The sequence below is a fragment of the Trichoderma breve genome, chromosome 5 (genome assembly GCF_028502605.1).
Source record: "Trichoderma breve strain T069 chromosome 5, whole genome shotgun sequence".
Taxonomy (NCBI): domain Eukaryota; kingdom Fungi; phylum Ascomycota; class Sordariomycetes; order Hypocreales; family Hypocreaceae; genus Trichoderma; species Trichoderma breve.
The window spans coordinates 881,669-904,863 of NC_079236.1; the positions used below are offsets into that span (position 1 = coordinate 881,669).

The window sequence follows — 23,195 nt, forward strand, 5'->3', positions numbered from 1 at the left end:
TCCGACTATAGGTATTCTATGTTACACCCATTTGCTCAAATCGTCGCAAGGCGCACCATCAGTCTACAATTTCAAGTGGATTACACGAGATATCCCCTGCATATATCTAGCACCGGATAGTAACATTCTCCCATGTGATACTTTATTGGGTGCTTATGGTGTAACGTTTGTTGGTGAATTGGACACTAGAAATAGAACAACTGTTGAACACTCAGAAACAATTGGATGCTCTGTTGGCGCCATATGGCTTGGCCTATACCCTTTAATCTTCCTTTTCAGGCATACGAGAAGCTAGAATGCTGTGTCATGAAAATCCTCCGACATATGGCTGGGCTGAATGGTTTCACCAATAGTCGTTATTATTGTTTTCTTTTGCCAAGAGACTCAGGAGAGGATGTGATATGGGTATTTGGGGGGATGGACTATTGGTAGGCAATAGTACCGTTCAGCCGCATTTTTTTATGCAACAGGGGTAGAGGGAATTTTTGATGATGGCGGTTCGGAATTATCTGACCTACATATATTGGACCACATCCAGTTTTGGATTCAGTGGGCTACGGTAAGCAATTGAATCCTTCAGAGGCGAAGCCCGAACAGTGAGTCAACGAAATCACCGAAATCACCGCTGAAGATGTAAACACAGATGCGTATATAAAGAGAATATAAAGAGAGGAAGAGAGCATTTAATTGTGTGGACATGATCTCTTCTGATATACGAATATCACCTTCAACTTGACTATCTTCGGATCATAATCCAACCACCATGGGGGTTTCTCTCAGCCGTCGAGGAGTGGAAGCCCGTGCGTCTTTGGCCACAAGCAGACTCTCCCAGAAACAAACCAACGGGTATGTATTAATGTTGCCCTAACTGCTTGCTCAGAAGAAACCGTTTGTAACATCTCTTCAGTCTATCTGTCCTTGGAGCCTTGGCTGCCCCAATGCTCCCTGCTTTCCTTACGAATAATCCAACGCCCAACGGATATCCATGGAGTACCCTTAATAACACCACCAATTACTACGATACAAGTCCCAATACAGGTGTCATTCGATACTACAACTTTACAGTTAGCCGTGGCGTCATTGCTCCGGATGGATATCAGCGCGATGTTCTACTGATCAATGAAGCTTTCCCCGGCCCATTGATCGAGGCTAATTGGGGCGACACCATTCAAGTAACTCTAAACAACAACATCACCGGCCCGGAAGAGGGCACAGCGCTTCACTGGCACGGATTTCTTCAAAAGGGGACTCCTTGGGAAGACGGGGTGCCTTCTGTGACGCAGTGCCCCGTGCCTCCGGGGAAGAGCTTCACATATCAGTTTGCGGCTTCTCTGTATGGCAGTTCTTGGTACCATTCGCATTATTCCTCGCAGTATGCTGGTGGTCTTTTAGGCCCTATTGTGATCCACGGACCGAAATCGCAAGACTACGATATCGATCTTGGTCCCGTAATGCTGTCTGACTGGTATCATGAACAATATTTTGATCTGGTTGAGAAGACTATGAGTCCTGTGCAGGCGTTGACTAGATTCAACTCTGACAATAATTTGATCAATGGCAAGGGAGATTTTGACTGCTCCCAGGCTACGGATGGTACGCCGTGTACCAACAACGCTGGTATTTCGAAATTCAGGTTTGAACGCGGCAAGACTCACCTCCTTCGACTTATGAACACCGGGGCGGAGGGTCTGCAGCGCTTCTCCATCGATGGGCATAACATGACGGTCATTGCCAACGACTTTGTGGATATCCAGCCCTACGTGACAAAAGTCGTTACGCTTGGTATTGGTCAACGAAGTGATGTCCTTGTCAAAGCAGACGGTGATTTGGACGCCTACTGGATGCGCAGCAACATCAGCGCATGCTCTAATGCCAACCAACCATATGCCCTGGCAGCCATCTACTACGATGACGCAGATACCGAGACAGCCCCCGAGTCCACACCTTGGGATGTTCCCGATCCGCTGACTTGTGTGAATGATGACTTCTCAGTCACAGAGCCCGTCATGGAGCTTACCCTTCCGGAACCAGATTTGGAGCTCGACATGGAGCTGACGATCTTCCAAAACGCGTCTGGTAATACTTTATGGGCACTAGACGGCGTTACATTCAGGGGCAATTATAACAGTCCGACATTGCTGCTGAGCAATCTGGGTAACTACAGTTTCGAACCCGAGTGGTCCGTCAGAAACGTGAGCACGGCAAAGAGCGTCAGAGTGAACCTCTTTAACAATTCCCCCGCTCCGTAAGTCCATCTCCAAATATCTTCTCGATCAGATGATCCTTGAAACTAACAGTTTAATCTTGAAAGACACCCTATGCATCTTCACGGCTTTAACATGTATCTCCTACACGAAGGACCCGGCCAGTGGGACAACAAAACAATCATCAGGCCATCCAACCCGCAACGCCGCGACGTCTTTCTGATTCGCAGGGGCGGACACGTCGTGTTTCAATTTGACGCGGCGAGTAATCCGGGCGTGTGGCCGTTTCACTGCCATATTGCCTGGCATGCCACGGCCGGGCTGTTTACGCATTTCCTTGCGGATCCGGAGGCAGTGAGAGGATTGAAGATTCCGAATGTAGTGGCGGAGACTTGTAGACAGTGGGGGACTTGGACGGATACGAATATTCCTGAACAGATTGATAGTGGGCTGTGAGAGGCCGGTTGCGGTTGAGAGTACCTATATACGTACGCAGGAACTGTGTTTCTGGAGTCTGGCAATGTTTGAGTACGACACCGAAGAGGCTTATTTCAACATACGGGCCTAATTGTATTATAAATCAGATGAAACTCCAATTGTATTAGTTATTTATCAGAAAGGGCCACGAGTGTAACGATAGATGAGATGGCAATGTGCTACATCTGCATTCTGTTTCAAAGAAATATCGTCTATCTTGAGCTTATGTACTAAACATATAAGTAGCAAAATCTGAAACCCAGCCGTCCTGTCAAATGAGCAAGTAGGGAATCGGCGTCGTATGTATCTAAAAGGAAATGTACGGAAACTAATCATGCAATCTATCAAGTCATAACATAGATTCTTGGAATCAATTTTGCTGGGGCTTCTCTTCACCCTCTTTCTGTGTTGGCTCTTCAACGTCTTTGCTCTGTGCCGTCGTAGTATCTTGTGCCTTTTGCTCGGTGCTCTCTTGAACTTTCGGTGGTGCTGTGCTTGAGGTGGGTTCGTCCACCGGTTTAGAATCCGCCTCTGAGCGTTCCTCTCCTTTCTTTTCTTGTTCTGCGTTGACATTGTCTGTCTTGGCAGTTTCTTTGGCGTCTGCGTCACCCTTGGGTGTCTGGGCATCACTTGGGGCATCATCACCAACTTTCTGGCTCTTTTCTTCATCCTCTGCCTTCTTCTCTTCCTTCTTTTCCTCTTCCTCTTCAAGTTTGAGGACGGTCTCAATCTCTCCAGTCAGCTTCTGTAACTCATCTTCAATCTCTTCGTCACGCGCAGTCTGGCTGCGCAGTTGTCTCTCAGCCTCCTCATTTCCAACAATATTTCTCCACGTATCATCCAGCTCGTCTGTCCAGCCCAACAACTCGGCTAGTTTTCGAATGCCATCATCGCATGCTCCCAATTCTAGCACATCATCGACTCGCGATCCTAATGAACCGACCTTCTCCATGTTGAAGAGCACACGCGGTGTCTCTTTTCTCGCCATCTCAGGAAGGCTTGCGAATGGATATACCGTCAAGCTTGTTCCAATAATGAGAACAAGATCCGCCATGACAGTGTTGTGCGACTTCTCTGAAAAGTCCCTTGGGAGGGCTTCGCCGAAAAATGTGATGTCTGGCTTGACCAGTCCCTTGCACTCATTGCATTTAGGAACATCGCCTCGAGTAACATGCGCTCTCATCTCAGCATCGGGGAATTCGACTTTGCACTCAATGCAGCGCTGTGTCGCAAAACTGCCGTGGGCTTCGACAATCTTATCCGCAGGAACGCCAGCCGCCCGTTCGAGACAGTCAATGTTTTGGGTAAAGAGCATTTGAAGGAGGCCCTTTTCAGCAAGAAGCGCAATGAAGGCGTGGGAGATGGTCGGGTGGAATTTCCCGGGATACAGCTCCTGGGCGAGCACATAGAAGGGCTCGGGGTGGTTGCGAAAGTAGGAAATGTCGAAGACAGCCTCTGCATACGGGAGTTTGAGGCGCGCCAAGTTGCTATACAGGCCGGTCTTTGGCGATCGGAAATCGGGAACTGCAATTGTTAGTTGCATCAATATGGGGTCGACTCATGGGCCAACTCACTTCCAGCGGCGGTAGAGATGCCAGCGCCGGTCAAGACCACAATGCGCCGAGCATTGCCGCTCTTGATATAGTCAGCGACGGCTTCCAGGCTTCGTTCTTCGAGTGTCGCTGGAGGGCCCGACGCAGAGGCCAGATGGGATTCTTCTTGTCCCATTTTGCGAGCAAGCCAGCGGGGGACGCGAGGGCCTGAGGGCTTGTTGCGATTGCGGTGTTTCCGACCTATCTTGGCGGATTTTTGGTGAATTATTCAGTGATTCTGGCGGTGGCTAAAAGATGCGGTGATGGATGGGCAGATTCATGCAGCTTCAAAGAATTTGGAGATGGGCAGATGGGCGCGAACCAATGGTGGGGCAGCATGTGAGAGGCGACTTGCCTTGCAGGTACTGGCAGGTACTGGCAGGTACTGTGCTGTGCCTAACGTTACATCATTGAAACCCCTTGATGCCTTATCGATAAGATGAAGGAGCAGTTAACTACAATACTGTATAGCATCATCAGCATCAGGTGAAAGATGAAAGAACCTTGAAAGTACATGTATTTGATGGATTCACGAGTATGCCTCCGAAGATGAATAGAAAAAAAGAAGTATTGACGAAACCAACTCCCGGAAACAAAAGGCCCAAATCAGACTCTGACCTGTCTACCAACCCTCATCACCGTTTATAAAATAAAACGCCTAGCGATGCCCACCTTGACGCCCTCTCTCCGGATATCACATCACCATCCATAACAAAATCCCATCATATGTGACGCTGCCTGGCTGCGGCAAACTGCTCTTCCTGCAACCGAGCGAGCTCTTCCATAGACATGCCACTATTGGCAAATTTGTCTGCCTTCTTCTCTCGCCCCTGTTGACACATGTTAGCACTGCAGACCGAAGACGTGGCGGCGGGAGACATGCGCGAACCTTTTGAACTTCTTTGTGTTCTGCTGCGGCTTCTAGAACAGCAGGCACGTAATCCGAAAAGCCAAGACGTTCTAGTGCCTTTGTAATGTGATCACACGCAATCGTCTTCTTAGCCTCCTTCTCCGATATCTCATTAGCCTCGGAAGAGATGAGAGTGATGAATTCGACGCAGCATTCTATAAGTAGGTCACGGGCCTCTTTTGCGAAAGAGACACCCGTCTGCGGCGGCAATATTTCGCTGACAATCTTCTGAACGGTGGCTAATACATTGTAAGCTTCAAATCTGCAATGTGATGATGTGATGGTTGTGTGTCACATAACCGCCAGGACATAACCGCCAGGGGTGGCACTGAAATATGACGATTCACTGCGAGGCGGAGAGTAAACATACCTTTGGGCAGTGACAAGTCGTCGTTGCTTCCTATAAGATAACACGTTAGCAGTGTAATATCGATAGCATGACTGGTTGGTATAGTGTGGTACTGTTGCCTGGAACCAAGTTGGTCCAGTCATTCTCATTGTGGTAGTCCCACATTAGCGGGCTTGGTGGTGCGAACACACAGACTCTCGGGGGCGGATATGGAAGGACGCAGAGTCAAATAAGGGCTGAAGAGAAATCAAGAGCGCAAGTAGAAGATGGAATCCGCCACCATTATAAATTCACAAAAGGAACCTTTAACGGTGATGCGCGGGCACGGATGGCAAGTTTGTGTGAGAATGCCATGACTTCATGATACAAACAATGAAACCGAAAGCTCGGCCCTATTGGTCCCTCACCACGGCGACAACAACGGAAGCAGTGACGCATGACCATGGTTCTCTTGAAGAGCGGAAAGAAGAATACTTGAAAAAATGAAAGAAATCAACGCGCTGAATAGAAGCTCAACGTACCTCCAAACTCATGGTCCGACATGTTGAAAGAGATGCCTCGTAAACCAGACTGTGGCTTAGACGCGATACTGCCTGAAACTGAGAGCGGCGGAGAGTGAACAAAGTTGCGCAAACAGAGGCAGGCGCGGAGGATGTGGATAAGAGTAACAAAGAGGGAATATAGATATTAAGAGTAAGAGTCAGAGTCAGAGTGCGCAGGATGTGTTGAACACAATCAGGGCTGGATTTGTGAGGGCAATATGCAGCGTGAGCCGGCTTTTAGGGAGTGATGAATGATGGACTTGAATATCTCCCGGCCAAACGGTTTGTTAGTGGGGCAGCCGCTGCTGTTATACTCGAGCGCTGCTGGAGCACGGGTACATGGCCAAAGTAGCCGGTACCTGGACGCGCCCAGCATGTGTGCTGTTACTGGCGCGCGCTGGTTGTAAATAGCAGTGCAGCCCACTGAGACTCTGTCGCTGACTGGCTTACCGAGGGGCTTTGTTCACGTGCCACAGCATTTCACCAAGTATGGAGTACAAGTGGATCATTTTAGCGCGAACCCAGCTTTGGAAAAAAAAAATGTTTATTAGCTCGAGCTTCGGTTCAGAAACTTTTTCCTTCTTCCACCACTTTACCACATTGCAAAAGAGAGCAAAAAACAGCTCTGCATCAGCTCAAAAAGAGCCCAGAGCTTGCCTCTTCTCGTCGGCATCATGTGTGCCTTCGCTGCTGCTCGCCACTACAGGTAAGAAACCTCCGGTTATCCCGCGACGGGCCCCAATTGGTTCTATGATGAGATATGTTGTCGCCCCAGTCTGAGGAGGTCCGACAAGCCTCCCCTGCTGACAGACACGTCTTAAGCCAAATAGACACTTGCTGATTCACAACTGGTGCTTCACTTTGTTTCTCTATTACGGGCGATTCATTTGTTGTGCTGTGTGGCTAACAATGCTTCTCCCAGGCAGTGCAGAGTTTTTCAGGCTTGACAATGTAAGAACCGACCCGCTCCTTTCGACAAGCTTTGGCACATCGTGATGTACCAAGTAAAGTATTATCAAATTCCGAGATACATACTGCGGACACACTCTCCTGAACCATAACGTGCTCGACTATGGGGTTTCAAGCTATGCCATGTGAGCAATTTGCATCAGAGACTAACCGATGGTATCAAGCTCTCAGTGGAATGGAGATTGGCATTACGAGAGAAATGTTGGCACTGAATCACGAGGTAGGTGGCAGTAGCTTTTTTCTTTTTTCTTATTCGATGCACATCATCTTACACATTTGCGTGATGAAAAAACTTATATTCCATGCTAATACTGAATCTTCATGTGGAGATCATTAAGAGCTTTTCATCTTTCGACTGACTGCAATGTTTTTATTTTACACTTTTTATCTTGTTCTATTTTGTCTTGGTCCAAGGCTAACATGACGAAGATGCAGGAAAGCAAACAAATCATCCTTGATACGCCGCCAACTCAGGTGAGTTCCAACTAGATATGGTTAATGACTGACATTGTGATCCGGGACTGGGGGACCTACACAAGATACTTTCCACTCAGCTCACGTGAAGGGTTGGCCACAAACTTGGCAATGACAGTTCCTGGCTGTTCAGGCTTGAGCAATGCGCCTTGCTGGAAGGCATCGACGAAGCTCTGGTACTGCTTCTCATCCATAGTGTCCTTGCCCTTTAGCCGTAGAGTTGCTTGCATGTCTGTGTCTACCCGACCTGGTCCAATGGTTATGCTGGTGATGTCGGGCTCTTCAATCGCGAGATGAGACGCAATGGAGTTGATGGCCGCCTTGGATGAGCCATAGGTACTCCATGCAACGTAGGGCTTGAGAGCTGCTCCTGACGAAACCCAGAGGATGCATCCTTGAGTCTTCTTGACCTCATTCAGACTAGCCTTGGCCTATGTAATGTCAGCAGCCGTCCGATGACGAGGCGTCCATCGCTTTGCCGTCTTACCATGGCAATGTAGCTGAAGAAGTTTATATCGTAGAGGCGCTTGGTGTCCTCCAGCGAAGCCGTTGCGAATTTCTCCGGCTCCAGAATTCCATGGTTGATGACTACGCCGTCAATTTTTCCAAATGATTTGACGGCAAGCTCCGTAAGCCTCTCGGCAATCTAGCCGCATACTCTTGTCAGATATTCGCGGCTCATACCTAAGATAGTAATTCACCAGGATTGGAAAAATGCAACTCACTCCTGTACTTGTTATATCGCCAGCCACATATTCCACCTGGTCGGGATGTGCGTCCTTAAGCTTCCGCAGCAAATCTTCAGATCTGGCCGTAACGACGACTTTGTGGGATTGCGCTAAAAGATGCTCGACGACGGCTGCGCCAAGGCCCTTGCTGGCGCCGGTCACAATGAATACCTTGGACGTCATCTAGGCGGACAATTGCAAGAGTCCGGTATCGAGGCGAGGCGTTTCTTTTACTTAATGCAAGGGCAAGGAAGAGAGTACGAGTGACAGTACGAGTAGGCGGCCCCTGGTGACAACGGCTTCGGAAAGGACAGGGATATTTTTTTTTCCCAGGCCGATAGCAAGGAGCCGCCGTGTGGGGGTGAGAATGAGGGGCTACTGGATCGAAGAAGTAAGGTAGCAGGTAGCCTCTCCGGTACGGTGAGCCGGATGGCGTATGGACTGACTCGAGTTATAAGATGGTCGGTTCCGGGGTTGAGGCGGCTGTTTTGTCTTTGTTTGTCTCATTCATATATAGCTGAAAGCTGCTGTTGGGGCGAGAGATCGACGGAGACTTGACAGCCTCATCTCATCTTGATCTTGCTTGCAGCCAACACACAGTGGAAAGACACCATGGCCAACACTGTCATCCTTGGGAGTGGTGTTATTGGCCTGTCGTCGGCCTACTATCTCCTCCAACACCAGCCGGGCGACTCCATCCACCTCGTTGACTCTGCCAATGAACTCTTCGCCTCGGCCTCTGGCTTCGCGGGAGGGTTCCTGGCCAAGGACTGGTTCCGCCCGGAACTGATGCCGCTGGCGGAGCTGAGCTTCGAGGAGCACAGGAAACTGGCGGAGGCGGAGAATGGCAGAGAGAGATGGGGATATGCAAAGAGCGTGACGGTGAGCTACGAGCCTCACGGGACGCTGATGAACGGCAAGAGAGGCGAAGATTGGCTGCTGGAGGGCACGAGCAGAGCCGGGCTCGTGGACTCCCGGAGGGAGCACCAAGACGGGGAGATTCCTGAGTGGCTGAGGAGGGTGGACGGCGACTCGGTGAGCGTGATTGACGATGGAAGCGGCACGGCGATTGTGTGAGTTTTTTGCATTCTTACATCTTACATCCCCCATATTACTCCGTACATGTTTCTATTTATGAAAGCAGTTGCTGACGGCGACCAGGGATCCCCTGAGATTCTGCAAGTTTCTCCTGGAAAAGGTCAAGGCTGCCGGCGTGCACATTCACAACCCTGCCACAGCGTCGCGCATTGAAACCGACGAAGCCGGCAAGCTCTCCGGCGTCGTCGTCTGCCGTGGGGAGACTTCGGAGGAGACGGTGATTCCGGCGACCCGAGTGCTTCTGGCGGCGGGATGCTGGACCCCCCACGTCTTCCACGACCTGTTCAAGAACCGGTACTACGTCGACGTGCCCATTGAGAGCCTGGGCGGGCACTCGGTCGTTGTCAAGGCCCCTGGCGCGGTGACAACATGTCACTCTGTGTATACGACGATGGGTCAACTTTCGCCTGAGGTGTATTCTCGACCGGATGGAGTGATTTACGTTGCTGGTGTGAATCATGCTTCTATTCCTTTGCCTAAGCCTACTGTCAAGGCGGTGACTTTTAATGAGTCTATTGACAAGCTCAAGGATATTGCACGGCGTCTTATTGCTACACCTAACGGAGAGGATTTAGAGATTGTGCGTGAGGGGCTGTGCTTCAGACCGATTACGAAGAGGGGAACGCCGTACATTGCGAGGTTGCCAGAGGAGAAACTTGGAGAGGATTTCAGGTCTGCGGAGCAGTCTCCGGGAGGTGTTTTTATTGCTTCAGGACACGGCCCATGGGGAATCAGTTTGAGCTTGGGAACAGGCAAGGTGGTGGCGGAGATGATGTCTGGGAAGCCGCTCAGTGCTGACATCTCCAGCCTGGGCTTCTGAATGGGAGGATGAAAGCGTATGAGTTTCAACAGTATGGCTTAGAGGATATCAGGCAACATGTTTCTTTCTTTCTTGCGTGCTTTTTTAGTCTTTTTGTTTGCTTGTTTTCTTTTTGTTAGGTATTGCGTTAGTATATCAAGTACTTAGACAGCCGCGAAGTCTTTGGATATCGCTCGGACGAGCCCTGCAGCACCCGCCTACGATGATCTGAGGCCATTCGCCTCTCGCCTCTGTAGCCCGCACGACTTCCGCGAGCTGCGTCTCCCACGGAACTCTATCTTGCTGTTCCGTGCCTTGCGGTATTTCCCACTGCATGGTTGTTGTATTATACACTTCACCGTTTGTTCCATCTGGGTACAGTACCAATGCAGGCCACTTTTCGACGAGACCCTCCTGCAGCAAGTGATTAATTGCAGCTTCGTACCTGCGCAGCAGGGAGTCGAGTTTCCACACTTTTGTGCAGTTGATGCCTACGCCCCATGGAACTGCCGGTGCGAGGGACGGGTCCAGCATTGCCCGGATGACGGCCGCGGGAGAGTTTCCATCTGGGGTGTTTTCGTCTTCATTAGGGAACAGACAGGAGATCCAGAAGGGGACTCCCGATGAGAGACTTGGGACGGCACTCATAGCGCGGCGCATGGCGACTACTTCGTCGAGGCGGGGGACAGTCTCGAGGGCGATGTATCTGACACGCTGCCTGACGTCCTTGATACCGGCGAAAACCTCCATCCTCTCGCGATGCCAGGCGAACAGATCATCCTCCGAATCATGGGCGGTGTCGTATTTGCCGCTAAACTCCTGGCTGGGGACCATGCAAGCGCCGTACGGGCCAATGCTTAGTGCAACGCCGCAACTGCGGTGTTTCGCCTGCTCTGCGATTTGCACGGCGGTCTCGAGGAAGCGAGGCACATGTTCCGGTGCGATGCCATCTGGATACTCGGCAGTTTTGGTGCCTGAGAAGCCTTGCAACGAGACTTGGTATGTTGCTGTGAGGATGACGTCGACGGGGACGTCTCCGAAATCTTTTTGGCAGCACAGCAGGGTGGATGGATCGGAGACTAGGAGATGGGAGGACCAGAGGGGGGTTGATGGGCCGAATGTGATGCTGTAACTGTCCTCTAGGGATGTGCCGAGGCCGCCGTCGAGGAAGCTTACAGGTACAGGGACGGATGCACGAGTATCTGTATTCGTCATTGTGGATATTGAAGATACGAGGATATCGAGATTGGAGATGGTTTAGTTACTGTAGATACTGTACGATATCGGAGAGCTGATTTGAGGTGAGTGCATGTGCTCTTGTGAGAACCCCGGCTTTAGAGTTGAGGAGCTGAGTTGATAGCGTTAGTGGGCCCGCTCCCGTCTCCATGGGTTCGCCCCTGTCTTGGGGTCAGCTGCTTGGTGCTTAGCTCTCCATACCTTACTGGGAGATTGTCGCGATATGACGAGCTGCTGGTTTATACTGTGTGTCTCCTGAATACATATGAAGATGTAATATGGCGGTGAATGTGTGGAGGGTATTCTCCTATCTGGTGATGATTAGTGTAATCCATCTACTAGGTAATTCTAGACTCTAGACTAACATCTTCATGCACTACTAAACGAGGACCACAACGACAGGGCTCTGCATGACGGCAATCTTCAATGCATTCATGCATCAAGACGATGAGATGAGAAGCCGTCCGGCACTTGATATTGGGTCTTTATCTAGGTAATTCATAATTCATACTTACACATGCCGTTTCTTCTACCCCGCGTGCGGCAAAAAGCCCATCCAGTTCACCGTCTGAAACGCTCCCGCCTCCATAGACCTCAGCCCAACGATAGGCTCAACCAGTATATAGAACCTTGCCAGGGCATAGATGAAGGCGACCGGGAAGATGGTCCAAAATTCCCACACGAGCGGAAGCTGTTTCGGCGCCCATGCTTCCTCCTCCTTTTCCTCGACGGGCTGCTGAGAAACCAGCATGGACGGCCTATCAACTTGTGGTCGTCCAGCTTCTAGCTCGGTTACGTCCTCCGTCACCGTTTCTATGACATCGGACTTGTCTTCGCTTCCAAACATCCTTTTCCAAAGCTTATGTCCGCTGCCGTAGCGCTGCCAGATGGCGCCTGTTTCTAGGACCCAGAAGAGGGCTGTTGTGCCGACCAGGATGAGGCTCGATACTCGCCAGAGGATCTGCTCGGCTTTTGAAGGGAACCTGAAATTCCAGCCAGTGAGATGTATTGATGCATAGATCATAGTGGCGATGCACAGGTAGAGACTTTCGAGCGTTTCCAGCCACGGCAGTCTGCTATCGCCAATCCGGGGCAAGGGACGCTCGAACGGTCCAACAGGCAGCTTAATGAAGGGCTGAATGTTAAGAGCCCAACTCGGCGTCAAGTCGTCTACAAAGTCGAGGGGAGTCTGTCGGTATGGTCGCGCAGCTATAGGGCCAGCTCCGCGGAGGACCTGGTCCATGGTCTCGGCCATCTCGATTCGCACAGGATATCGGACATCTTGAGGCTTAGAGATCCAGCAGACACTCGTCATGATGGAGCACACGACAATGGCCATGGTGGACAGCTCGATCGTCGTGACGGGGAGGCCCTGGACTCCGCGCGCGATGCATTGCACGATGAGGTAGCCGACCTGGAAGCAGGTGATGAGCTTGGAAACGGTATCTCGCTTGGACTTATCCAGGAGCTCTTCGTCTGAGATTTCCGGATACTGGATGTGGCCGCGCGACATTAGCCAGAGGATATGTTTCGAGTTGACGCGGAACGGAGCGCCGTTCAGGGGCTGCAGCTCGAACCCGCCCATGTTGGCAAAGAAGCCGTGTCGGTAGGTCCATGATGTGTGTCCGAGGGCGTGGAATGCCTTGACGGAGTCTCGAGCGGCGGCGAGTTGGCCGGCGGCTGCGGTGAGAACGAATTCGGGCCCGGCGATTGAAATGGCCATCCATAGGAGTTTCCGGCCGAGTATGCGTACGCTGCTATCATGTTTCGAGGGTAGGTTGAGGCAGAGGATGGTGTATGTGCAGAGGAATGTGGTGACGATGCATGTCCAGAGTATGTCCATGGTTCCGCGGCCATCGGGGGACACCCTCCAGCCGTTGACCCTCGTGTGTAGAGCATCTGTGCTGTTGCTCATGGTCACAGAAGCAGTATCGGGTTTCGAATCTCAATATCATGGGAGCTAAGGGTGTGAGGAGATGCCCTCAAACGAGACTTACAAAGGAACTTGCCCATCATTTATCCCAGGGGCTCGTTTCCCCATCATCAACTCCTAAAGAGAGATTGCCCAGGCAGAACGGAGAGATTATTGGCACCATTCCGAGAGCCTCGATTCTCAGTGCTCAAAAGCTGTGCAAAATAGTATAGGATTGACATGCTTCACCTTGGACTTGCCCGTCTAAGTGAGGAGCATACGTGTAAGTCAGGCCACATACACGTAAGGTTGCCTGGGTCTGCTCTTGGCGTCGAAGAGCCTCGTCTATTAATATCCTTTTCGAAGGTGATCTCCCAGGGCAGTGTTATGCGAAAGAATAGACAACGTTAAAAACATGGTCATGAGGGTCATGAGGTTCAATTGTTTGCACCGAGATGCCACCATTGTGGGTTGCGCAACCAATAGTAAGCTCGTCGAACCAACCTAATATCTGACCACCTTTTGTCCTGTCATCACCCCCTAGTCTTTTATCTTTCCTAAATGCTTGTAAATGTCTCAAGAAACAATGAAATGGGACTTGCTGAGCCAATAGCGCTCTGTCATATTGCCGATAGGATAAATATTTGCGGCTCAGCATAGATTGGCGATGGAGAGTCTCTAACACGCGCGAGACGGCCACTATGGTGTTTAGACAAGCTCAAGTTAGCACATGTAAGTGACTCGCGCAAGGAACTGCGGTCACAAGCCTATTTATAGTATCGCATGAGGCTATTCTTTTCATGCACGTTTTCGCCAATTTTTTCTCCTTTCGCGATTTCCCTTGCCATTGGCAGATCTTATTATACCCGTTGACCCTGTCTAAAACCGGTTCCTCTTTTTTTGGGGCTCTGCTTCTGCGCCTTATTAAAACATATCCGGCACCAACCCGAAACTTGGGCCATTCTGCTCTCTTCCGTCGGACCTCGTCTTCTCGGATATCCAGGGATATAAAGTCGAGTTATATATGGCGCTGTATAGACGCCTGTCGCCGACCGGCAGAAATGAGACTTTAGATGGCGCCAGCGACAGCCGAGACGAGAATGCTCGTGGATCAAAAACAACGCGGCGACTGCTGACTGCCGGCGAAGTGCCGTCTTGGTATGCTCACAACTCGTACATTCGCACCGGCTATCGACCCGTCACGTATTCTGCCAAGCTCTGCTTCGAGAGTCTTGGGTATTTGCACAATGAGACGCTCAATATTTACACTCACCTTGTGCCGGCGGGCATTGCCGTCGTAGGCAATTACGCTCTTTATGTGTATTTTAGCTCTCACTACCCTGATGCGTCTTGGAAAGACCGGCTGGTGTTTCACATATACTTGTCGACGTCGATTGTCTGCTACGGAATCTCGTCCATGTATCATATGCTGCTTTGCCATTCTGAGACATGGTCGGGACTTTGGGCGAGGTTGGACTATACTTCCATTGTTTTTCAGATCCTGGGGTCGTTTATCTCGGGGATTTATATAGGCTTTTACTGTGAGCCTAATCTGCAGAAACTGTATTGGACAATGGTATGTTCCATGTACATTTTTCACGTGATGGATGTATTTGCTTGTTGACCATTTTGTCTTTTTCAGATTGGGACATTGGGACTTTTGACCGGTATTGTTGTTGTAAGTCCCCGGCTTCAGAGTCCGAAGTGGCGCAACCTCCGAGTGTTTGCCTTTGTCGGTACGGGATTGTCTGCTTTTGCACCCATTATTCACGCCGCCACCATCTTTCCATATGATCAGCTGGATAAACAAGCCGGCCTACGGTACTATTATCTCGAAGGGATCTCGATTCTGACGGGCGTTGTGTTTTACGTTGTAAGTTCCTCTATTACAAGCAGCACCCTGGGTGGCTTTTACTAAGTTGGCGGCAGACACACTTTCCAGAGTCACGAATACCCGAAAAATTCGACATCTTTGGCGCGTCTCATCAAATTTTTCATTCTTTTGTTGTTCTGGGGGGTGTAATTCATTTCTACGGCATTCTGAGCGCTTTCGATTGGAATTATAACAACCCTCGCTGTGGCCTGTGAATCATGGCATGTTATAGAAATCGAAGTAGATATAGAGTTTGGCGTCCGTTGAAAAAATTTCCCGATAGAGGAATGTTGTAGATATACTTCCCGGTAATGCGGGGCCTCGGATCGCGCCGTTGAGTCATCTCGGGACTCGGGAGGGTGTTTTCGACCACACCACTCCCGTGAGGCACAAAAGCATCGTATCTTAGATAATCCCGGACTACATACTCCCTACGTGAAGCTTCGCCGGTGATTTGTTTTGAAGTTTACTATACCTACGTACACTTGTTTTATGTTGTTCTTGACCATAACACTGCCCAGGCTATAAAAGTAACGTATCCTAAGTAGATAACCCCTGACTACATACTAGGTAGTACCTACGTGAAATTTTGACGATTATTTGTTTTGAAGTTTGTGTCCGCCTATCTTATGTAATGTTTTTAGACAATACCATGTATCCACTTCTCACAGGTTTTCTCAATGCCTGGGATAACAATACGTATACAAGTTTTGGTAGCTCTCGGCACGTCGTTTTATAACGGCACCATACATCACATTTTACTACCCATCTCTGTCTTCTCTTATCAATGGCAGCATTAACTGGTCAATTGGGCTTGCCCACTCAGTATTTGTTTTCTCTACTGTGAATTTCAAGGCTTACTGCTTAGAGTCATAGCTTTATGGAAAAAGGTACATTGCTTATCTCCCCTGGAGACAGCCACTCTGTTTATATTTTGGTTTCGCTCGGCCGTTATCTCCCCCTACAATGGAATCTCCCGAAGGTGTTTGTGTATCTACGAGGCGTTTTACAACGCCTTTGGTCCTGTTGTTATGAAGTTTATATCATATGAGGTTTGTATCGAATTGGATTGTTTCTTTTACGCAGTCGGCCGAGCAGTCTTCCAGTGTCTATACCCGAACGCTTTGAAAGTGATATCAGATGGAATTTATATTGAACTCGATTGTTTCTTTTACGCAGTCTGATTCTTCCAATGGCTGATCCTTGTAGCTAGAATTCGTCGAGGGTATTTATGTACCTACCTGGCGTTTTACAACGCATTTTGTCCGATTGCTATGAAGTTTATATCGAATGAAGTTTATATCGGCCTCGATTGTTTACTTTACATAGTCGTCCCAGCGTCTTCCAACGCCTTTGTCCGATTGTTATGAACTTTATTACCAGATGAAGTTTATATCGATCTAGATTGTTTACTTTACGCAGTCTGCCTCTTCCAGTGGCTGATTCCTGCGGACCAAATCTCCCGAGAATGTTTGTTTTCTAACGTCTTTGTCCGATTGCCATGAAGTTTATATCAAATGAAAAATTTTCAGATCTCGATTGTCTACTTTATACAGTCGATATCTCTCCGGTGGCTGATTCTTGCTGTCGGAATCTTCCATTGAGCAGATATCTCTGTAAACTTACACCAAATCTATGCCTGTTGCCCAGTCACTCGAGCTTATTCTCCTCTTTCCCAATTTCATATAAGGGTGCCTCCCCCCCTGAATCCTCTTTCCAGAATTTCCCCCCATATCACACACACAAGCTCCAGATTCACAATCAATTTGATACCACCTTCTCCCACAATCACATATCAGCTTCAACACTCTTCACTTCACACAATCATATACCAGCTTCATCTCTCTTCACTTCACACAACCATATCACCTTCCGACTCTCTTCACTTCACATAGCCACACTCTCCTTGGTTATTCCTGGCACTTCCCACTTACCCCTATTCAAGCCACGACACTTCTGCTTTGGTAATCATGGCTTCAGAGGACTTTACCACCATGCCATCGGAGATTAACTGGGAAGAGTTTTTAAGCCCACTCGTGGAGTTTAACAACGAGACCTCAGATGGGTCTCTTCCTGAAGTTGATTTCCCCAACAACTTCAATGACCAAACTTCTGGCTTTGTTGACGGGAATGAACTTCCCGAGGCTGTGGCACCACCTACCCAGGAGGTGGAGTTCAATATCGATGAGTACTTCGATATCGATGAGTTCCTGGCTGCCGCATATGACGGCGGTTTAATTGGAGAAGGCCAACCTGAGATGGCCAATGGACAATTCCAGGAGGATTGGTCCTTCCAAAATGGTCCCTTTGAGCAGATGGGATTTGAACAGCAGGACCCAGTGGCTGCCTTCAACCCTGCTTTCATGGCTCCTCCCGCCACCCCTTTCGTCACTGGTCCCGTCACTCCTTTCATGGCTACTCCCGCCACTCCTCTCGCCCCCGCCTCGGTCACCCCCCTCGTCTCTGCTCCGGTCACTCCTTTCGACCCTGCTCCCGCCACCACCCCCAACCCTATCCCTGGCACCAACAGCACCAACAGCACCAACATCAGCAACATCCCTCCTACAGACGGCAGCGGCAGACCACATATCTGCCCAGACCCAAAATGTGGAGCGAGGTTCGCCAAAAGGTCCGCGCTCAATACTCACATGAGATCCTCAAAAGCCCACCCACACCAGCATATCATATGCCGCTGTGGAAAGGGCTTTGACAAGTACGGGCTTACGCAGCACCTCAAACAGCAGGTGAAAAGGTGCAGGGAGAGCCGGGCGGATTTCCGGTGTCACTGTGGGCTTGCCGTGGGTCCTAGAGCGGAGGAGGAGATTCTCGAACATGCTTATAATTGTTCGAGAATAAGGGGCAAAGCTGATCAGGATGATCAGTAAAGTTTGGTGTTGGGGACGTTTGCTTTAACACCGGTTTTTTGTTTTGTGGTGATACCCTTTTTTTTGGTGTTTTCATTTTTTTCAACTTTTTATTCTTTTCGTTTCATCCAACTGTCTGTTTTCTGTCCAACATTGTACTACATCTATACTCATGTTTTATGATAACAAATAACGATGTCTTCATTGTTTTCAAATTTGCATCTTGTTTTCCTTATATGTACCTCTATGTCTTTGTTCTTGTAGTATTAGATCTTACAAAATGGAACGCTTATTCAACAATTCAATTTTGATATCCAGCATCCCGTGCCGTAAAAGATACCAAGTACTAAAACAAATATAATTATAGTACTACCTTGCTGATGAATGTTTACTACCTAGGTACTCTAGGTGATGATGTTGAGATGACGGACTATGAGGACTCGTCTGAATCTTTCTCGAGTTCTGATGACGAGCATGGATCTACCGCATCTGACGATACTGAGACTGGTATATAAGTAGGTTCGTATGTCCAGCAGGTGTTAGGTATAGTAAATACTAGAGATATATAAGTATACTAGCGGCTACTGGAGAAATATAGGTAGATATAATAGCAGTTACTAGAAAATGTAGATCCAGTAGCAGTTGCTAGAAAATTATAGATCTGCTAGCAGTTACTAGAGAAATATAGGTATAGTAGCGGTTACTAAAGAAATATAGATATAATAGGAAATACTTAAAGAACCAGGGATTTATTAATTAGGTAAATGCTTGTAAGAGTAAACAAACAGCTTCCAAGTTTCCAGTTCTAATGCTCAAATTTCGTGTAGTCGCTGGGGAGCTGGGTAGCTACTGCCTTAAATAAAAGTTTGACTGGGTTAATACATGTAGTCAACCGCTTTCCTCTCTGCTTCATTCATACTCCAGGATGTGCGTCGTTAATATTAATGGAAGTAGTGAATAAATACTCCTCCTATACTAGGCATCCACGCACTAATGCATGCATATAAAATCACGGCGAATTACACAAGTAGCCTAGCTTCAACCCCAATCCTTTCTACTCAACACACTCCTCGTCTTTCACTCACCTCCCTTGCAACTCGCTCAAAACCTTTATAAAAAATAAATCATCATGTCTGATAGGCACATTCTTCAATTGAGCATGAGTCTCATGCCGATTTATGACAGTTCACGTACGAAACTATTTTGCATAGAGGTCAAGTTAATCATCGGAGGCCTCAACAGAGGCCTCCAGGGAGGTAGCCCATTGGACGAAACTCATTACTTTCAAAGGATTGTTGGAGATGTTGAAAATACATTTGGTAACATTGAGGCATATGATGACCTTGGGTCACTCACCATCTCTGTCGAGTATGAACTTTTCGAGAATCCGTTTCTGGCGTGGAGGGCAGATCGACCCATACAAGGAGATCTTAGGATCCAATATGACGCTGTACCGTTTTTACAAGATGTGGTTTCTTCTAGTCTCCAGGCCCAGATCGATGCGAGAATTGAGAACGGATTCATAGGCATCGCCTCATCGTTCATACCCATTCCAGCTGTCGAAGGATCTGCCGCGGTAGATGTGACGATTGAATGGGATCTCTCGTCATCACCTAAAGAATTCAGATCACTGAGTAGTTTTGGAGATGGAAACATTTTCCAAAGAGCAACATCCCTCAAAGAATTTTCAGAATGTGTCTTCATGACAGGCAAAGTCAGCGGCTATCTACCAACGCCTGCTCTCGATGGAGATGGAGCCAGAGGAGGGCTTCGTGGAATCCATTGGATAGGTACACTACCGGACAATCTCGAAGCTATGAAAGAATTTACTAGCAACATGGTTCCTCATCTTTGCGCTTTCTTCAAAGATGAGAGCGCTACTCGCCAAATATACATGCGTAAAGTTCCTAGAGGCCTTCGAGCAACTCAAGTAACAAGCGAGATCCTCATCGATTATGATGACGACACTAAAGACGAGAATGACTGGGATTTAGTACGATTATTCAACTCCTCATTGATAGCTACATGGGCCCATCTAGATCCTGAACACGATGGCACACCAAACGATTGGTTCACTCAAGGTTAGACTCATCCCCTTCCCCTTCCATCATCATCCACTGATAAAACACAGGAATATCTCACATTTACACAATCTACCTCCCATTCCGCTTCGGCCAACGTCCTCCAGACTACTTCCGCGCCACCCTCAACGGCTACCTCTCATCATATTTCACAAACCCCTTTGTATCTTACCCAATGGACAAGATTCCGCTTGATTCATGGTATGGAAAGGCAGCCATTGCAATGCGCAGCTGCATCTACATGATCCGCATGGACTGCTTCACTCGTCGTGCTTCAGTCGCTCGCAACGCGGGTGTCCTTAGGCCAATCGACGAAATTGTAGCTGATATCAGCAGCCGGCGACGTCGTGGCGAAAAAGTTCAGATGAAAGACTGGTTAAAGTATTTGGGGGATTGGATTGGTGAAGAGGCTGCAGAGCAGCATTTCCACGAAATGAGAAGTGGTAAAATCATGGATTTAGAGGATATGAAGACAGCCTTTGATGGAATTTACCCGGATGAACAACGAGTGTTGGATATGGGGTTTGACCAGTCTAGTCTCGCAGATGAAATCGTGAGCGGAGTAGCCGAGCATTCTGAGGCGGCGAAAGCTGGACTGATGAATGGAGACGAAATTCTATGGCACTCGAGGGCAGAATATTCTGGGACACACTACGAAGACAAATTTCGCCTTGTCGTAGATCGACAGGGGAAAACAATCAACATCGAGTTTTGGCCAAGGAGCAATAGCGTGGTCAAAAGTTGGATATCCAAGAAGAAACAGACCTAGTGTTGAAGCAGTTTCTACACACACCCAGTATAGGGTTTCACATTATGGACAAATTTGTGTTTGTATTCAATGGATATCATTCTTTTTGTTAAGTTTACATGACAAATAGAAGATTGGTATCTGTGTATCGCGTTAGATCATAGCCATGATAATAAAGTTCGATGGAAGGACATACCTAGAGGGTGACTGCAAGACAGCTGTGGCTTCTGAGTATACTTGGTCTCGAGAACTTCTCGGATACTGTTGAGCAGCTCGACGTAGCTCTGCTTGGGATTCTTCTTCAGAGCGGAAATGAAAGCCCACGACATGGCACCAGTAGCTTGCGTTCCAATCGTGGCGTCGGCGCTGTGAAGTTTTGTTAGTATCCAGAAATCGCAATAAAACATGCAAATCCACATACGAAGTTTGGTCATCTTTGCTGCCAGACCACATAATGACGTCTGCTGCTGATGTGCGTGTAGCCACAGTCTTCTTGTAAGCCCCGTCACCGCCGAATGCCTGCTTAGCGAAGCCCATGATGCTACTCGTAACGCCGGCCATATCGCCCGAAGCATATGAGGAGATGGCGCCCAAGAGGCCCTGACCAGCTTCCTTGGCTAAATTGGGCTCCTTGAGAACACCCTTGGTGGAGTAGACATAGGGCAAGTCCATGACGGTTGCCGAGTGACATGAATCGAAAATGGCTGTGAGGCGCACTCCCTGCTGCAGAGGCTTGACAACATGGAAATGGATCTCGTCATCTACAATATGCCCAGCTTGTTCAAAGTCAACGGGGTATATAACTTCGTCGTAGCCGTCGTCTTCGTCGCCGTCCTTGTCCTCGGTTTGGCCGCCGTGGCCTAGAAACAAACATGGTCAGCATACTGAATATCCCCCTTGAGACAAGCATCCTACTTACCAGAATAGTGAAGGAACAGCGCATCGTTGGGCTGCGCGCCATTAACAAGCCAGCCCATGGCACGGATGATGTTGGCCTTGGTTGGGCGCATGACAGGGTTGCTTTGGTCATCTGTCAGAATGACCATGTCCTCGCGCTTATAGCCATATCGCTCAACCAAGAATGCCGACACGTTGTGGACATCGTTGATGCATCCCTTGAGCTCAGCCTTTGTGCCAAAATAGTTGATTCCAATCAACAGTGCCTTTCGCTTTCCTGTGCAGTTGGAGTACTGGAAGGTGTAGCCGCCCGGAGCACCGTGACCAAACTGCTGAGGGGCCGAGGGAGGCGGGGGGCCGGCCTTTGCATGCATGGCAGTCGGAGGGTTGAGAGGGTAGCCGTAGGCATCTAGACCCGGAGGAGGGTGGTGCGCAGGAGGTGCGTAGTGGCTCGGGGGAGGGCCGCCGGGAGGAGGATATTGATTCTGGTGGCCGCCGTATTGAGGCTGAGGTGGTCCATATCCTCCATGCTGAGGCGGGGGCTGATGAGAGCCGTAACCGCCGTGTTGAGGAGGACCGCCGTATTGAGGCTGAGGAGGGCCATAACCTCCGTGGGGAGGAGCTGGAGATCCGTAGCCGCCTGGAGGAGCGCCGTACTGAGGTTGAGGCGGAGGAGGGGAGTTGTATCCTTGAGGTGCGCCATAACCACCACCGCCGCCGCCGCCGTAGCCTCCGCCGTATTGAGGTTGAGGCGGGCCGTTGGGAGGAGGATAGTTGTTGTTATCATATCCGTATCCTCCTCCACCGTGCTGGCTAGAGCCGTGGTAGCCTTGGCCAGGGTATCCAGACATGGCTGTGGTTGGTTGATCGAGTCGATCGAGAGCGAGTAGGTGGGAAGAGTAGGAGAGGAGAGGAGCGGAGGGGGAAGGAAAGAGAGTAAAAGACGAGATGCGACAGCGCTGCCCGTAGCAGCTGGTGGCGATGTCTGTCTTGTCTGGTTGTTGAAGGGAACAAAGAGATGTCTGGTAGGTAGGACTAATAATCGACAGTCAGCTTGAGATAGTCGCCGCGAGTATGTAATCACGCAGCCAAGCCAAGAGCCCTGCGGTCAGCCTGTCCATGCCGCCAACTGCGCCATTCGGAGTCCGGCTTGGCGGGCCACAGGGCGCTAGAGCTGCCTGTAGCTGCATCGTGGCTAGGCGGGGGAGCTGCCCGTTTGGCGCTGAGATTAGCGGCTGCCTCTCCACACTTGCAGCGAACTGTGGCAGTGCATCAGTTCAATGTTGCTGGGCGTCAAACGGGTACCCTCTCACACATGCAAGTTGTTTGACAGATGCATCAAGTACTCGTATGCGTCAATGTTAACCTATCAAATGTTGATTAATGTCTTGCAGGGAGCAACTATATGGTTCGAGGGGGCCTCCAATACTGTATCTAGCCAG

At 49.3% G+C, this 23,195-nt stretch overlaps 11 protein-coding genes across 11 annotated transcripts; 5 read left to right on the top strand and 6 right to left on the bottom strand.

Moving 5' to 3' along the window:
- Positions 1 to 763: 763 nt before the first annotated feature.
- T069G_07973 (multicopper oxidase domain-containing protein) lies at positions 764 to 2,660 on the top strand (the record flags this gene model as incomplete). Its single annotated transcript, XM_056175183.1, has 4 exons — positions 764 to 846; positions 908 to 2,071; positions 2,129 to 2,245; positions 2,312 to 2,660. The coding sequence occupies 4 exons, from the start codon at positions 764 to 766 to the stop codon at positions 2,658 to 2,660; spliced, it is 1,713 nt and encodes a 570-aa protein (XP_056026132.1).
- Positions 2,661 to 3,051: 391 nt separating this feature from the next.
- Positions 3,052 to 4,409, bottom strand: T069G_07974 (sir2 family domain-containing protein; the record flags this gene model as incomplete). The annotated part of the gene is made up of 2 exons (XM_056175184.1): positions 3,052 to 4,205; positions 4,256 to 4,409. 2 exons carry the CDS (start codon positions 4,407 to 4,409, stop codon positions 3,052 to 3,054), a joined length of 1,308 nt encoding a protein of 435 aa, XP_056026133.1.
- Positions 4,410 to 4,995: 586 nt separating this feature from the next.
- T069G_07975 (histone-like transcription factor (CBF/NF-Y) and archaeal histone domain-containing protein) lies at positions 4,996 to 6,075 on the bottom strand (the record flags this gene model as incomplete). The annotated part of the gene is made up of 4 exons (XM_056175185.1): positions 4,996 to 5,103; positions 5,163 to 5,422; positions 5,554 to 5,583; positions 6,054 to 6,075. 4 exons carry the CDS (start codon positions 6,073 to 6,075, stop codon positions 4,996 to 4,998), a joined length of 420 nt encoding a protein of 139 aa, XP_056026134.1.
- Positions 6,076 to 7,491: 1,416 nt separating this feature from the next.
- T069G_07976 (short chain dehydrogenase domain-containing protein) lies at positions 7,492 to 8,428 on the bottom strand (the record flags this gene model as incomplete). Its single annotated transcript, XM_056175186.1, has 4 exons — positions 7,492 to 7,528; positions 7,578 to 7,948; positions 8,005 to 8,163; positions 8,243 to 8,428. 4 exons carry the CDS (start codon positions 8,426 to 8,428, stop codon positions 7,492 to 7,494), a joined length of 753 nt encoding a protein of 250 aa, XP_056026135.1.
- A 429-nt stretch (positions 8,429 to 8,857) lies between these two features.
- T069G_07977 (FAD dependent oxidoreductase domain-containing protein) lies at positions 8,858 to 10,163 on the top strand (the record flags this gene model as incomplete). Its single annotated transcript, XM_056175187.1, has 2 exons — positions 8,858 to 9,318; positions 9,407 to 10,163. The coding sequence occupies 2 exons, from the start codon at positions 8,858 to 8,860 to the stop codon at positions 10,161 to 10,163; spliced, it is 1,218 nt and encodes a 405-aa protein (XP_056026136.1).
- A 135-nt stretch (positions 10,164 to 10,298) lies between these two features.
- Positions 10,299 to 11,357, bottom strand: T069G_07978 (homocysteine s-methyltransferase domain-containing protein; the record flags this gene model as incomplete). The annotated part of the gene is made up of 1 exon (XM_056175188.1): positions 10,299 to 11,357. The coding sequence occupies one exon, from the start codon at positions 11,355 to 11,357 to the stop codon at positions 10,299 to 10,301; it is 1,059 nt and encodes a 352-aa protein (XP_056026137.1).
- Positions 11,358 to 11,907: 550 nt separating this feature from the next.
- Positions 11,908 to 13,293, bottom strand: T069G_07979 (uncharacterized protein; the record flags this gene model as incomplete). The annotated part of the gene is made up of 1 exon (XM_056175189.1): positions 11,908 to 13,293. One exon carries the CDS (start codon positions 13,291 to 13,293, stop codon positions 11,908 to 11,910), a length of 1,386 nt encoding a protein of 461 aa, XP_056026138.1.
- A 1,021-nt stretch (positions 13,294 to 14,314) lies between these two features.
- On the top strand, positions 14,315 to 15,378 carry T069G_07980 (hemolysin-III related domain-containing protein; the record flags this gene model as incomplete). Its single annotated transcript, XM_056175190.1, has 3 exons — positions 14,315 to 14,866; positions 14,933 to 15,163; positions 15,220 to 15,378. The coding sequence occupies 3 exons, from the start codon at positions 14,315 to 14,317 to the stop codon at positions 15,376 to 15,378; spliced, it is 942 nt and encodes a 313-aa protein (XP_056026139.1).
- Positions 15,379 to 17,133: 1,755 nt separating this feature from the next.
- T069G_07981 (uncharacterized protein) lies at positions 17,134 to 18,048 on the top strand (the record flags this gene model as incomplete). Its single annotated transcript, XM_056175191.1, has 1 exon — positions 17,134 to 18,048. One exon carries the CDS (start codon positions 17,134 to 17,136, stop codon positions 18,046 to 18,048), a length of 915 nt encoding a protein of 304 aa, XP_056026140.1.
- Positions 18,049 to 19,156: 1,108 nt separating this feature from the next.
- T069G_07982 (uncharacterized protein) lies at positions 19,157 to 20,877 on the top strand (the record flags this gene model as incomplete). Its single annotated transcript, XM_056175192.1, has 2 exons — positions 19,157 to 20,108; positions 20,159 to 20,877. The coding sequence occupies 2 exons, from the start codon at positions 19,157 to 19,159 to the stop codon at positions 20,875 to 20,877; spliced, it is 1,671 nt and encodes a 556-aa protein (XP_056026141.1).
- A 94-nt stretch (positions 20,878 to 20,971) lies between these two features.
- Positions 20,972 to 22,604, bottom strand: T069G_07983 (caspase domain-containing protein; the record flags this gene model as incomplete). The annotated part of the gene is made up of 5 exons (XM_056175193.1): positions 20,972 to 20,997; positions 21,053 to 21,222; positions 21,278 to 21,716; positions 21,776 to 22,030; positions 22,073 to 22,604. The coding sequence occupies 5 exons, from the start codon at positions 22,602 to 22,604 to the stop codon at positions 20,972 to 20,974; spliced, it is 1,422 nt and encodes a 473-aa protein (XP_056026142.1).
- Between the last annotated feature and the right edge of the window lie 591 nt (positions 22,605 to 23,195).